At 44.1% G+C, this 15,042-nt stretch overlaps 1 protein-coding gene across 1 annotated transcript in view; it reads right to left on the bottom strand.

Moving 5' to 3' along the window:
• Positions 1–15,042, bottom strand: part of prkcab (protein kinase C, alpha, b) — a 135,652-nt gene that overhangs the window by 79,135 nt on the left and 41,475 nt on the right. The window contains exon 3 of the mRNA XM_076265264.1: positions 11,902–11,984. Within this exon, the coding sequence (XP_076121379.1) occupies positions 11,902–11,984 (83 nt within the window). The remainder of the gene's footprint in view (positions 1–11,901; positions 11,985–15,042) is intronic.

The raw sequence follows: 15,042 nt of genomic DNA, 5'->3' as shown, positions 1-15,042 counted from the left end.
GAAACATAGATTGTAAAACACCGCCACCAAAATGTATCTACTGTAATCTGAACTTAGAAAGAAAACCTGTCAGAAATGGACGGTGGTAGCGTACTGGTTAGGGAGCTGGGCAGTACTATGAAAAGTTGTGGGTTCAATTCCCGGCTCCCATTGTTGTGCCCTTGAGTAAGACACTTAACACCAAGTTGCTCTGGGGACAATGGCTATTGTAATGTTGTTAGCGCGAGTCACTTTGGATTGAAGCATCTGCTAAAGGAATAACTGTAAATGTAAACATCCCACACTGGGCTCTACTGGGTATGGACTCAACACATCATCTCCATCATCCCACACTGGGCTCTACTGGGTATCGTCTCCATCATTCAACAACATCGTATCAAAATCGTACTGTAGGTCTCAATCCCCCTCCTCAGGATACCAACACGCCAGCTAAGCATACCACTTCACAAGGTCCCCTCTAAAAGACAGGACATTGCAGAAAGTTGGATTGCACAATCACAAGGAATCACTAATCACAAGGAATCACTATAGATGTCTATCCCCACTCTTCTGACCTCTACCCTTCTGTGTTGGGCAGTGTCAGTGCACATTGAGACTTTGGGGCTGTTCAATGAAGGAGAGAGAGTTGGTTAGTAGGGTAGGGAATCCTTGAGAATCCCAGTAGGGTAACCTTTGATAATTTGTATGAAGTCTCTGTGTATAATACATTATATATGAGGTATGATGATCACATCATGCAGTGGTGTTGTATGTATGGTAATGATCCTTTACTCTGAAACTAGAGCAACACTTCATGCATGTTGCATTCATGCATTGAAAACTGGGCGATGGCACACTTTTTCACTGTGGAATTTTAAACTACCGGTATTCTTCTGACACCACCACTTAAAGCCTGTTGGAAAGATAAGTGCATACATGAATTTACAAGACTAATGCGTTGTATGACATACTCTATCATGCAGAGTAAAAAAAAAATGGCTGACGACAGAAAACATTAAAACGCATGGTCAAGGGCTAGAGTTAACTGTACTGTGTATATGAAAAGATCCAATCATACATTTCCATCGCCCCAGAGCAAAAACAGCCCCTGCTGTCTTTCACTATGTACTTGTTTTCCATCTTCCATCTTCTTGCAATTTCCATTTCTAGTAGAATATGAAATTCTCTGCTGCTTGTTGTAAAATATGCAGCAGTCAAACATACTGTATAGAAACCTTTCCCATGATGATTATGAAGTTAACTACAGCAGTATATCTGTAAAAAAAAATAATTTAACACATCTATTTTTAAATTACAATTACTGATACAAGTGCCAGATGTTTCAGGCCAATATAAATAACAACCTCCCTCTAATGCCACCCCGTTTCCAGGCATAAGCTTCCTGATATTGAAAAACATAGACAATTACTTTTGTAAATGGACCAGGTGGCAATGAATCTATACATCACCCATCAACACTGACTCAGCATGAGTAGTCTGCATAATTAATGTATCCTGAATTTGAGGTAGATGACTCACAGGTACTTTAAAGTCGTGAGATCCCCATCTGTAGCCACTGATGCTCTCTGCTAACATGAGCCGGTAACACTCAGCAGAGAAAATAAAACAATTAGTCTTTAATTGTAACTCAAGCAGGCAATTAGTAAACGTGGCACCTGGAGAGAAAGAGAGAGGCACACACTAATAGAACTCAAACAAAAGCACAACAACACAATCAGAGAACCTTACAAAAAGTGATTTAGAACCTGGTGGTGCGCTTACACCTTGCACAAGATGGTGCCTAGCAGACACACTTCACCTTTCCCATATTCTCAGACTGCTACTGAGATACAATTAGCTCTTGCTAGACCCACAAGACAGAAGATTGAATTCTCCACAAGTATTGCTTAACAACAACAACAACAAGTGCTGGCCACCATCTGAGTGTCCCTCCTCCACCCACAGGCGTCAGAATGCAATGGCGTGGGAGCACGGCCTACACCTCCAATTAGCAGCAACTGATTCATGGCCACAGATATGTAACGAGGTGGTTCAACGCGGGTCGTCACCACAGCCTGATGAAGCACATGGTGAGGGATGGGTGAGATGTAAAGAATGAGACGTGTCTCTGCCCAATGCCTTCAGAAACATCACCACCATACTCTATTCAATCTACTGTATTGAATACTTAATCCAGTGACTTATATATGGAGGCTATACATTCATTTTCATTTATGACACCTCCCTTTAATAATTATAATGGGTAATGGCTCCATAAAACTGAACTGCCAGTACTTTTCCCATTATCTACAAACTACAAGTCTCTTGATTCACTGAGAGCTGCCCGAACTTTATCTCTCCCTGTTACAGTGAAACTCTAAGCAACCCCTCAGAGACTGTGAGGGGAACAGTCCCTCTTACTCCACTGCCATGAGCTGGGCTGGCGGCAGGAAGTGGGGAATTTTGCCTCAGAGCAGATTTGTCCTGACAGCAGTTTACAAGAGTCCGTCAACTAATGAGCTGTTCCACCTCACTTTAATGGTCCTGGATGGCTGGTTGGGCAGTGTAGGTTGTTCAGTAATCTATCACAGTTATGTAAGGCCTGCAGGGACTCAAGTCAGGATTCCACATGTGGTGCCGTGCCAATGGACTGCAGTCACTGTAGTAGGTTGTGAGCTGGCAACAATACATTATGCTATAGAAATACAATGCATTACACTAGTGAGGCCATTCAAGTGACCAAATGGCTAGCAACAATGTGAAAACCACAGCATTGCACATGTCTAATGGACATCGTATAGGGGTGATTTTGTCCTTGATTAAAAAGTCAGATATAGGAATCTTCAGAGGTTAGTGACTTCACAAGCACAACAGAGATAACATCAGTGCAAAGCACAATTAAACCTTTCAGCTTTAAGTCTCCACAGACAATCTTCCATCAGCATCAAGGTCTATGGATATCGGCTTAGCCAGTGAGGGGATGTATCTAGCCAAACCCACACCATACAGTGACACAGGGTTGACACGGCCCTAATAGCAACTTCTGACAAACACGCCCAGGTGTCACATATGGCTTTTCTTTTGTACGGACAGATTTGTCCTTGCCAGTCTAGGAGATGCTATATGCTATTGTGTGTGTGTGTGTGTGTGTGTGTGTGTGGGGGGGGGGGGGGTGGGTGGTACGATTTGGGCTTCTTGCACAGCTCTGCTGTGTCTCACCTCCCCCTCTCTCTTTGTGCCGGAAATAGACGCTCCCATCAGAAAGCAATACAAGAGGGGAAAAACTCCACCCAGCAGAGATGCACCCCCCCTCCCTGCACTCCCTCCCCAAACCAGCAGAGAAACACAGCCACATCCCTGCCATCTGCGGTGAGAAGAGAAAGAAAAAACAAGCCAACGCAATTTACAAACATGAGGCAAGGAAAAGCAAGTGAGACCCATTTCGGTTCTGAGGTTCAGTGGTACATTTGAGACTATAAACTAGAACACAGTGTCATTTGAAAAGATAACTGACATAAAGTATAAATAATGCTGAAATGAGATGAAGATGAAATCTTATGAATTTGTTGGCCAGAAAGGCTCGATGGTATGTGCCAGCCTCTTCCCATTTCATAACCCATTCACCAGAGACCTGGCTGGCACACAAGGAAACTCTCAAAGGGGTTTTAAGCTGCAAATAATGCTTCTATGTGTTCTATATGGAATTGTGTAATCCATGATGTGTTTTATTGTACCTGAGGATGTCTATTGGCAGCAAACAAACAGTACGCTCCAGGCAATTCTCATTATCCTATCCGGGAGCCTTCGGTGGGACTACGTCCAGGGTGATATTTAGAAGACAGTTTTACCACAGTGGCTGTAAAATCGAACAAATTATGGATGTGCAAAATGTAAGTAAGTTATTGCCCTCCTTTGAGAGTCAATCCAATAGTCTATTCACAATCCACAGAACAAGCCCATACAGATATTGATCTACTGTCCTGCCTTCAATACACTCCAACTGTGTAAATAACACAGTGTTCCAGACCTCACTAATAACCTGATAACTACAGACAGACCAAGCAGAGAGGGCCTCTATATGCTCCAGTGTCTGGGCGGATTAGTATCTAAAGAGTCAGGGACATTCTCCTGTTTTCTTTTCTTCTTATCTCTCCCCTAACACATGTTAGGTCACCACTCCAACAGAGCCCTCTAGGGGTGAGAGGGGTGAAGAGGGTAGAGAGAGAGAGAAGGAAGAGAAAGAGAAAGAGAGAAAGAGAATGGTCGCTGACGTATTGCACAGCAGCAAAGACCCATATGAGGTTGTGGAGGCCTGCTTTTGTAAATCACTGGAACAGGTCTGTGCGTAATTGCAAAGGGCAGTGTGATCTACTTGCGTGCTCTCCAAAAGCCCCAGGAGAGGATTGAGGTGGGGGTGACGGATAAGATAAAGGAGCGTGCTCAGAAACTGGAGAAAAGATAAAACTGCAGACTGCAGGGGTGGAGTGCTTAGATGATCACAATAATTAGAGATGCAGATGCAGAGACACAGCCCGCTCTCATATGCGGGGCTACCCTTACAAATGACCTTTCGCCAAGTCCCGCCCCCCTTAGTTACTGTTGCTAAGTCCGACAGCTCAGACCGGAGTTGACTAGAACTTCAATGGTAGCTGTAAGCCTGTCTGTAAAAGTAACAACCCAAGAGGCTCTTTTACAGACCCACAGACCTTATTTCATTTATAATCCGTTGAACAACTCCAGTATGCAATGGAGACACATGTATAAAAAAATGAATATCTAGGTTTGTTGGGTGACAAACTTAGACGGGGGCGAGTGGGACTCACTGATATTAATAGCTAGCTGTACTAGATAGACTTGCATGCATATTACAAGGGCACCAGGTCATGTCATGTAAGGAACATGGTACTGCAAATAAACGGAAACATAGTCTACATTGCAGAGTGACTTCAACTTTATTAATTTATGGTGAATAAATGTTACACTAGAAGAAGACGTGCATTTCCTCCATAACGCAGAAGCGATGCGGGCCATAGTTTTGCACAAATTGAAGCAGAATTACACCAAATGTTGAAAAAAAAAATCACGTGTGATGAAGTCTTGGATCTGTTATACACCTATTCTGATTCTGACAGAGAATATCTGCCTTTTGGAGAATATGATCGATCGTCTATTGACTGATAGTCATGGTACGTCTGTGAATGGTGCGTCTTTGCGACAGTGTCCACTAAGCATACCATGCTTATTTCGACCCTCTGCCCAACATAGCTGGAGGTGCCAGTGGCAAGCAGAGGCGGACATAGTACACAGCTTCATTACTTGAGTAAAGTACAGATACCCTTTGCTAAATTTTACTCAAGTACAAGTAAAAGTACAACAGTCAGATGTCTGAAGTACTTGTTTTTAAAAGTACTTGAGTATCAAGAGTACAAGAGTAGCCTACATTTTCCAAATATTGCATTACTACTGCCACAGTGCTTACATTTATGTACAGAAACGTCCTACATGGAGTTATGAAAAATGTTAATGTTAATACCTTGGAGAATGTAAAAGGAATTGAAAGTAAAATCAAGTCATTTTCATCTTTTACCATGTTGCCAGGGATGGGCAGTAGGCCTATTTCTAATACATGCATTTAAAATACGTATTTATAATACAAAATACTATTTTGTAATTGAAACACTTGAAGCGAAAACTATCTTTAACTTGTTCAGAAAATTGAAATAGTCTGGCGAGGTGGGGCCACAGGTTGACAAATCCCCGGGATGAACCTGCTGCGTCTTCATCCATTGTTTCGTCTATGGTTTTGTCTCTTATCTAAATCTGACCATGGAGTTGACTTTGGCGGAAAGCTGAAGGTGATTGCTGATAGGCTGTCCCAATCAGTGGCGCCTGCACTATCCATTCACGTTTGAGAGGGAAACAACAAATTGAGGGATTCCGAGATTTGTCTTTTTTCCTTTTTTTTTAGAAGAAGTAACGGGTACTCATGGTTATGGATAGAAATGTAGTGGAGTAAAGAGTACAATATTTTCCTCAAAAATGTACTTGAGTAAAGTCATGAGTACTCCCTAAAAATGATCCTCGAGTAAAGTACAGATCCCTCAAAATTGTACTCAAGTACTGTACTCAAGTAAATGTACTCCGGCTCTGGTGGCAAGTGATGATAGTGTCCGTAATGGACGTGGTATAGACAGCAGGGGTTGTAAAAATAGGGCTCTGAAGAACTACAAAGTCACCCGCGATATGGAACTGATTTGACCAGGCTACTTTATTGTATAGTAGCATAGGGTTTGTGATTATAGTAATAGTTTACTATTGTTGGTTTACATGTGCTGTTTTCCTGTTCATTTGTTATGTCGGTGAAATGACAAAAAAAGAAAGTAAAACTGCTCAAATATGTTCAACATCTAGTATTTACTGAAATGTGCATAATTCACGGTGGTTACCATCCAGTTATGTCATAATATGCAAATTAGATGAGTACATTTACCCCCTTCATAAACTTCTGTTCATACTCAATGATTTTCACATTTACAGTAGGACTTTATCTCTGACCACTTGCAAGATATGGCCTTTTGAAATTTTGATGTAAAAATATTTTTTTTAAACCCTGGCGGCTAAAGGGTTAACTGTTTGGCTTAATCCATAGATGTGGTGGAGCACTGTTTCATTGTGGTTTGGTAAGGAGTAACCCTTTGCTTAAAATAAGAGAGAGCTGGTAGGAGAGAATTTAATCTAATTTAACAATTACAAAAAAAAACATAATCAAGATTGAAAGCCATTATTCTGTGTATCGGTGTTGCTTTAATCCCACACATGTAGTTTGGCCGTCCTTTTTCCATTTACATCACTATACATCACCATACAATCCCATAAAACCGGAAAAAAATCACAGCTCCCAATGCATTTCTATGGAGCCGTAAGGTGAAGCTGTCAGACTTTTATCTACATGTGCGGAGCTACTAGACTGCCATTTGCTCATCTGCATTCGATGGGTGGGGCTTGCGATTGGTCAATTGCCTTGCTAAAATACTTATTTTATAGATTAAGATGTCCTGGATTACATTGGTTGAGCTTCACTGAGTTGCTCTAGGTGGACACATTGATGAAATGTAAATTACTGATGTTAGCACTGAGTGCAAGGCAACAATTTTAATGTCAGTTTTTTTCTTGAGAAGAAAATGAATGTAAAGATGTACAGACGTTTAATTGATCGAGTTTCCTTTGTCTGCCTCACGACTCTGGGACCTTGATGTCAGTATGAGCAAGGTCATGGACGGGTCGCCATGACAACACCAGTCAAACGGACACCGCGAGTCCAAGCGAGGAGAGACCAATCTAGGGAACCAGGCAGGAAAGGAAAATTCAATTTTCAGCTCGTTATCACCTAAGGGCTATGATTTCATTACCACAGCTGTTAAGGACTTCCTGGTGAAAATGCCTCTTCTTTCCTTGTCTCTCTCTCTGTCTCTCCTTCTCTCTTATCTCGCTCTCTCTCTCTCTCTCTCTCTCTCTCTCTCTCTGTGTGTGTGTGTGTGTTTGTGTGTGTGTGTGTGTGTGATGGACTCCCACACCGCCAGCAGTACCAGCAAAGGCCATGCATACCATCATACATAAGTCATACAGTAATGGAATCTCTTGTTCCATCTGTCACACAAATTAGGTGAACAAATTAGGTGGATTTGGTTTCTTCTGCAGAGTGGAGCACCTCTGCTCCATGTCTATGCTATACATGAAGTATCTATAGTGAGCTACTAACAGTCAGCAGACTGCACCTTTCATTTACAGACTGTGGCAATGGTGGCTGCTGATACCTGCAGATCTTCCCATCTTTCCCATCAGATTTCTGTGATACAGTGCAATGTCTGAAGTGAAGAGTTTGTGGTCCTTAGCATCTTCTGATTATGACCAACAGGCTGAAGTGACTTTAGCTGAGATCATACTATCTGAGCCATCTGAGCCAACAGCAACAATAAGCTGAGAGACATTTGGCTGCAAATGTCCCCCCTTATCCCTGCAAACCATTACCCCTGCTCTTGCATGTGAGTGAATCACCTGGGCTTTAAAATCATCTCACGGCAGAAGACAGTCACACTGTTTTTTATCTTGCTCCTTTCCATTAAGACACTTTTTCAAAGACAGATGGACAGTCATTGTTGATAGCATCATGCTCCTCCACCAACAACCACACTCAGCAGCACTAACTTCACTGATATAATCACATACTCTCTCTCGAACACCATAGTATGCCCTGACGTATTTATCAATTTGAGCAGAGAGGAAAAACTGAAAATCATTGGAGAGATGACGGCCCATTTGTCTCCATTGTGCAACATGTGGGGAAGAGGTTACAGACAGCTCCCAAGGCCAAAACACATCGATCACAGCGCAACACAGTGGGACAGGTGCAGAGGACAAGCACTCTCTTGAAGCAGGAAGCACTTCATAAAGCCGTGCATCACTACAGGCCAAAGACAATAGGATTGAGGATTAACCTTGAGATGGAAGATGGAAAACCTCACATAAAAAACTTACCCCCTTACAGTAGTGAGTCACTATAACAAGAAAATGATTGCATTTTGATAGAGGATGAGGTGAAAATAAGGTGGGTGTTGAAAAACAATTGTTACAGAGCTCTGCTCTCAATTAGGATACCGAAAAAAGCTGTGTGTCTCTCACTGTGGGCCAGATGTACTAACGTGTTTGCGCCCACGTATTTGTTTCGCAACGTGCGTGTAAAATCATTGTGAGGTACATGTATGTACAAACAGGCCGCAATGATGTAAAAGCGCAAACTGCCTGTCGCGGGAGCTGAACATGGCTAATTGCGTTTTTCATATGCATTCATGGGAGGATCCAGGGGAAAGTGGGACTTTAGCCAAAGTCCTTTTAGGCAAGTCCCTCCACTCGGCGGCCATATTGCAACGCTTTTTGGGCACTCATCGGGCATCCTCTTCGGCAGAAATGCGCGTGAGCAAGGCTTCACGACACCAATCTTGCTCCAGCTGCGAGTTCACAACACATGATTGGCATGATGTCTTCACAACACACCATATGATTGGCTCAATGTATTCACATCACACCACATGATTGGCTCAATGTATTCACATGTCGACAGTTTTCCGAGGAAGGGGTGTGATATGTGTAGACAACGGCCATATTGGCGTTACAAACTAGCCCCGTGCATTTCTATGGAGGATTTTTTGAGTGCTGTGTCTCCTCATTAGAAAGTCTCTGGTTTAGCGTAAAAAGATGGGAGGGGAAGCGTAAAGAGTGCTTAATTATGTATTCCGCGGTATGTACAAAGACTGCTCCTGAAAGCGCACGTCTATTCTGCGCCTAAATACTTCCGCCTTGTAAAAGCAGGTGTTAATCCAAATTGCAGTTCAATGCGTCAATAACAGAAACTTTCAAAGACAACAGAATCGCTATTTAGAGCACCAGTTTTGTAAGTATTTGTACTATCAAAAGCAACCTTAACTTTCGTTGGCCTTTTGAATGTCTTACTTTCACTTTCACGTCATTCACTTAAACTTTCCTACTTGCTAGATTTGACCAATTTTCCAAAGCCTATACGTGCACAAGTATTTTGAGTAAAACTACTGATCTTCATTATCTCCCTGCTTGTTGACATCTTATCATGTATGGTATAATTTCATGATCGCTAAACGTTTGATTCTTTTTAATGTTGTCATCAGTTAACTTCATTCAACTGCGCTTGTATAGGCTCTGAATTCTTCCACACAGGGTAACAGAGGGGTCTGTGATGAGGCTCTGATTCCTGGTCTGGTTCTCTTGGGCAGATGGTGGTGGTGCATCCAAAACAAACACACAAACAAACAAAAAACAACACAGCGCAAGAACTGAAGTGGCAAGATTACATACTTGAACAAAAATGTTAAGGCAATCAAGCAAATCTCAAGAGCAATTGAGCTATCTGAGAACTTCAATCAGCTGTGGGGAACTTCATCTAATCAGAAAACCAGTAAGTGATCATGTGATACTGTTAACTTGGGAAAAAGTTATTTTATTGCATGATCTCTGGCGGCCAATGCAGAATTAGTGTAGGTTCCCCTGTACTTACTGCAAGGTTTGCCACAAAATGTGCAGATATGGCATTCAACTCAACTCAACTCAACTCAACTCAACTCAACTCAACTCAACTCAATGCAACTCAACTCAACCTTATCAATATAGTGACAAATGAAATTGTATCAAAAGCCCAGAGCCTGAACAAGGTATGCTGCTGCAAGCCTGCAACCATGGTCTTCTGCTCAGTATGAAGCACTGTGACCAGCACTTGCCCAGGTGGAAGGTGCTAGCCTTAGTCTTCACCACCGACATGTGAGTGAGTTGTACTGTATAATAATGTGCTTTGAATTCTCTCCAAATAACAAAGTGCTATAAAATTCACTCCATCTTCAGTGAAAGAGGAAGGCTGATACTCATACTCCACTCTTGGACTTGGCTGTGCTTCTGTAGTACTTCTGAGAGACTTTTTCCCCCTTTCCTCAAACATACTACTCACACAAGGAAAGAGAAACAAGACTACATGTAGACACAACATGAGAAATGGTTGCTTGTTGTGTGTTTTGAAGCGTGTTTACAGCGACAGAGCTTGCAACCAGATTGCACCACCTATGGGCTCCCTCTCTGTGAAGCCTCAATGTCATTTCAACAGCATCAGTGCACATCCCATAATATCTCTCAATACTGAAAAGCATGTCAGACGAGGTTCACTCCATCTGCTCATAAATATAGCTGTGTGATTTAGCTTCAACATCTATGACAGCTGACCTGTTTAACCCATCTCTATTATTCCAGCACCAATCACGAACAGTGTGACCAAAAGCCCAGCCTTTCACCGAGGGATCCTCCTTCATCTGCTTGTCTGTGTAATTCTGTGTGCCAGCAGTAGCGAGCCTAAATATACATAATTGGCCAGGCACTTGTTTGTTTTCATACATGAGTGATCAAACAGCAGCAAAAGAAGAGCTACAGGCCAGGGGGGACCAAGGCACCAAGTGTGCACACACAACCACACACACATACACACACACATGTGTGCATACAGTGACAAGTATACAAACATACTTTTACATACATATATCTTACAGAGTGATAATGCACTATATGGTGTGTGTGTGTGTGTGTGTGTAATGCAAGTGAAGTGCTGAGAGCTGGACCAACAGGCCTCTGAAGGCCAACCAAGGACAGCAGCCCACGGGTGAGGAGGGAGAGGGGGCTAATGTTACATAAAACACCCCGACATCCACACAATACCCATCACAGCCACACACACCCAAGGAACAACAGCAGAGATGCCAGAGTGACAGAGATGCCAGAGTGACAGAGAGAGAGAGAGAGAGAGAGAGAGAGAGAGAGAGAGAGAGAGAGAGAAAGAGGGAGTGAGAGAGGGAGAGCGATACAAACACAGTGAGAAAGAGAGAGAGAGAGAGAGGGGAAGGAGAGATAGAGAGAGGAAGAGAGGGGGTGGATGGACTTTTGGGTGGCCGACTCCCAAACCTTCATTCAACTGGACAGCTTAAAAGACAACACTCGTGTCAGCTGGTGAGAGCTGCCTTTGAGCTGACACACATTATCATGCAAGTGAAATGACACTTGCTTGGTTTAACAGACACACACACACTATACATGTGTGTGTGTGTGTGTTTGTGTGTGTGTGTGTGTGTGTGTGTCAGGGTTGTGCACAATTCGAATAGCAATTCTGCTTCCTGTTTGCTACCTCAATTGAAATGCAAGTGAAATTCAAGAATTTAATTGGAATTTAAGAGTTTCAATTCAATTCTGGAATTTTGCACAAGCCTGGTGTGTGTGTGTGTGTGTGTGTGTGTGTGTGTGTGTGTGTGTGTGTGTGTGTGCTGGAAGGTAGTGAATTAGAGAGGAAGTTATGATACTTACGTCCGTGTCAGGACCCTTATCTGCTCCTGGGCAGGAGAAGGTGACAAATTCATGGCACCGCTTATGAACCACAAAACAGCACACTGTCAAGAAGAGAGAGAGAGAGAAGATTGATTTGTCATATGGTACCATGTATCATGTTTTCCACTGCCTACAGAAACAGAGGAGCAGATGCAAATACCACACACTCATCTCGCTCATTCCTTCACACACACACACACACACACACACACAGAGACTTACACCCCCCATCCTCCCCCCCCCCCCACACACACACAGACTTACACACACACACACACACACACACACACACACACACACACACACAGACTTACACACCCACAGACTTACACACCCACACACACACACACACACACACACACACACACACACACACATACACACACAGAGAGAGAGAGAGAGAGACGCACACAGAGAGATGCACACACAGACACAGACACAGACACACATAAACACATTATATAAAAGTGTGTCGCCCAGAGTCTACTCTTACAGGAGAACAATTGATAGTTTGCGACAAGAGTCTGACAGGAGGCTCTCTCCTCACAGCACTCAACTGGTCACCTGACTGTCTGCGCCGATCCCCTTACTGTCCCATAACCCCCACACCACACACCTGACCTCACCATCACTGCAAGAAGAACAGTGTCGTCTGGCACTCACTTTCAGTTCAAACACCTCACTGTATTATATTTAAACCCTCTTTTCACTGTTCACCATTGCTTTATCACTTGACCATCAGGGGAATGAGTTTTACAGTCATAGTTCTCCATGTGGCACCTGGACTGCAGAGTGGAAAAGGCATACAAGCTCCTGGATCAGTTAGTCTCGTCTAGTCTGTGAAAGGGGTCGTTCAGACGTGGCGGGTGCGTTGCGGGTGGGTCCATGTGGCACCTGGACTGCAGAGTGGAAAAGGCATACAAGCTCCTGGATCGGTTAGTCTCGTCTAGTCTGTGAAAGGGGTCGTTCAGACGTGGCGGGTGCGTTGCGTGTCTGTTCCGTGGCTGCTGCGTTGCTTCCAACACACTTGCATGTCGTGTGAAAAATCTCTAGCATGCACACGTTTTCAGCGCGGCTCAAGCCGCGCCTGACACGCGTGTGTCATGCAGGCAGTGTGCACGCTCTAACCTGTTACATGTAACATGGGCGCCAAAATGAAAACGGACAGGTAACGCAGCTAACATGCTGCTGCCACATCGGCTGTCTGAATGACCCCAAAGAGAGTCTATGTAAATGTCCTGGGTATGTCTACACATGCTACACATGCCACATACTGTACAAGTATGTAAATATATATCCACACACAGCTCACACAAGACACATGCAGTCAATTTTAATCCAATACACTTTTGCAAAATTCACCAAATTACTTTTCACAGTCCAGTGTTCATACACAGTCCTAGCTTGGTAACAAGGAAAGAAATGATAATAGTTTTTTTTAAATCCAGCCATCAACTTATGGCTTCAGGAACATGTCAGATAGGGGTGTAACTGGTGAGCTCAAGCAAGAAGCTGTTGCCAGAATCATGGCCTCTACCTGTATGCCAAAAAGACAAAGAGGAAGTCGTTTGTACCTCATATTGCTTCTCTACATTATTGAGTATTTCTGCTACACATGAACCCTGGAACCATCTTGGAAAAGCTACTCCAATATTGACTTTGGTCTGTTGTTTTTCCTGTCAGTACAGACTGAGAATCCTGAATTCAAGTCAGACGATATTTGGAATCTTATCAGCAAAAAAACGAAATCCCAGGCAGACCCAGTGCACTCAAGTGAGGCGTGCAGGTAGAAATCCCCCCCTGGTATCCCTGAGAGCGCCCATCAGGCTGCTGACACACACACCAGCCGGGGGAAGCGTCCGTAGCGACTGACATTGATCCTGTCAGCGTGTTACGTAACACTAATCCGAGGACAGTGCGCTGATGTGAAGGCAGAGATTAGGGTCTGGGGAGTCTTCCTGAGTTCTCACAGTCTCCTGTCAAAACTAAAGTAACTTCTGGTGAATACGGAATGCTGTTGTTTCAGTCAGTTTGACACGACACCAGCAAGTCCACTACAAAGCATGTAGTGTAGCGCAATTTGCTGATTTGGTGGATTGTTGCTTACTGACAAGCTGACAAGCAATAGAAAGACATCCACATGTTTACACACATACACACACATGCACCCCCCCCCTCCCCACATACACACACACTAACACACACACACTTGATATGGTGGTACTGAGGAGGGGTTGCATAAGGTTTGAGCATCTTCTGCTGTCCTTTCCCAGAGTGCAACACTTCTCATCATCATCATCCTCGGCTATTCCCCCTGCTTCCATCACTCCTGTCATAGTAGATGAGCGAGGCTGGAGGCGCGGGGAGTGATATTACAGGATGGGCTGGCTGCTGCTCGCACTGCTCCCCGCCGCGTGACCTTTTCCTGTCTCTCCCCCAGACACACTCATGCACTGGAGCAGTGGATTCATGAGTCTCTCTAACCATCACCACCCCAACCCCCCATGAATTGATATCACAGTGAGTCAGACGCTGTTTCCGTGCCCCTCCCTGCCTCTTGTTTTCATGCTATGACACAATCGATTACATTTTTTTTCTTTTTTAGGGGGGTGGGGGTGGGTTGGGGGGGGTGCAGTTGGGGAGGATGGTCCCTCCATTGTTGCAGCACAGACATCCAGCTGGGCACATGAAACGGTGTGGGTGTCCCTCAGAGGGGTGCATTCGATCCAGTGGGGGCTACCTGCTGCTTGGGCTACCTGGGCGCTGGGCGCTTTTAAAGGCGAGCGCAGACACACACTCACTCTTTGTCTGACCGCAGAGTGCTGCCCGCCTCGCTAACCCCGCCCCACCCCCCCCCCCCTTCATTCCCGAGCGGTGAGCAGAGCGGAATCTTCCGGTTTTGCTGTCACAGACAATAACGTTTTCCGTCTCGCACGGAGCCCGTGTTGATGTTTTGACAGCTCAGACGAGGAAGGGAGAAAAGCCTCAGCGAAGAGGCATTGAGAAGTTAAGAGGCGCTAGGGAGATTCCTGGAGTGATGATCTACTGTTTAACTACACATCATCACCTTGAATGTGATGAAATTACTTTCACATACTGAGGACTAGCTGAATAGTCATT

Source organism: Alosa pseudoharengus, unplaced genomic scaffold, assembly GCF_046254945.1.
Source record: "Alosa pseudoharengus isolate Yale_2024_CS ecotype anadromous, Long Island Sound unplaced genomic scaffold, YU_APseudo_1.1 YU_APseudo_1.1_scf_4, whole genome shotgun sequence".
Classification (NCBI taxonomy): Eukaryota; Metazoa; Chordata; class Actinopteri; order Clupeiformes; family Clupeidae; genus Alosa; species Alosa pseudoharengus.
Note: the sequence above shows the minus strand (reverse complement) of the source record. Positions and strands in the feature narration are given on the sequence as shown.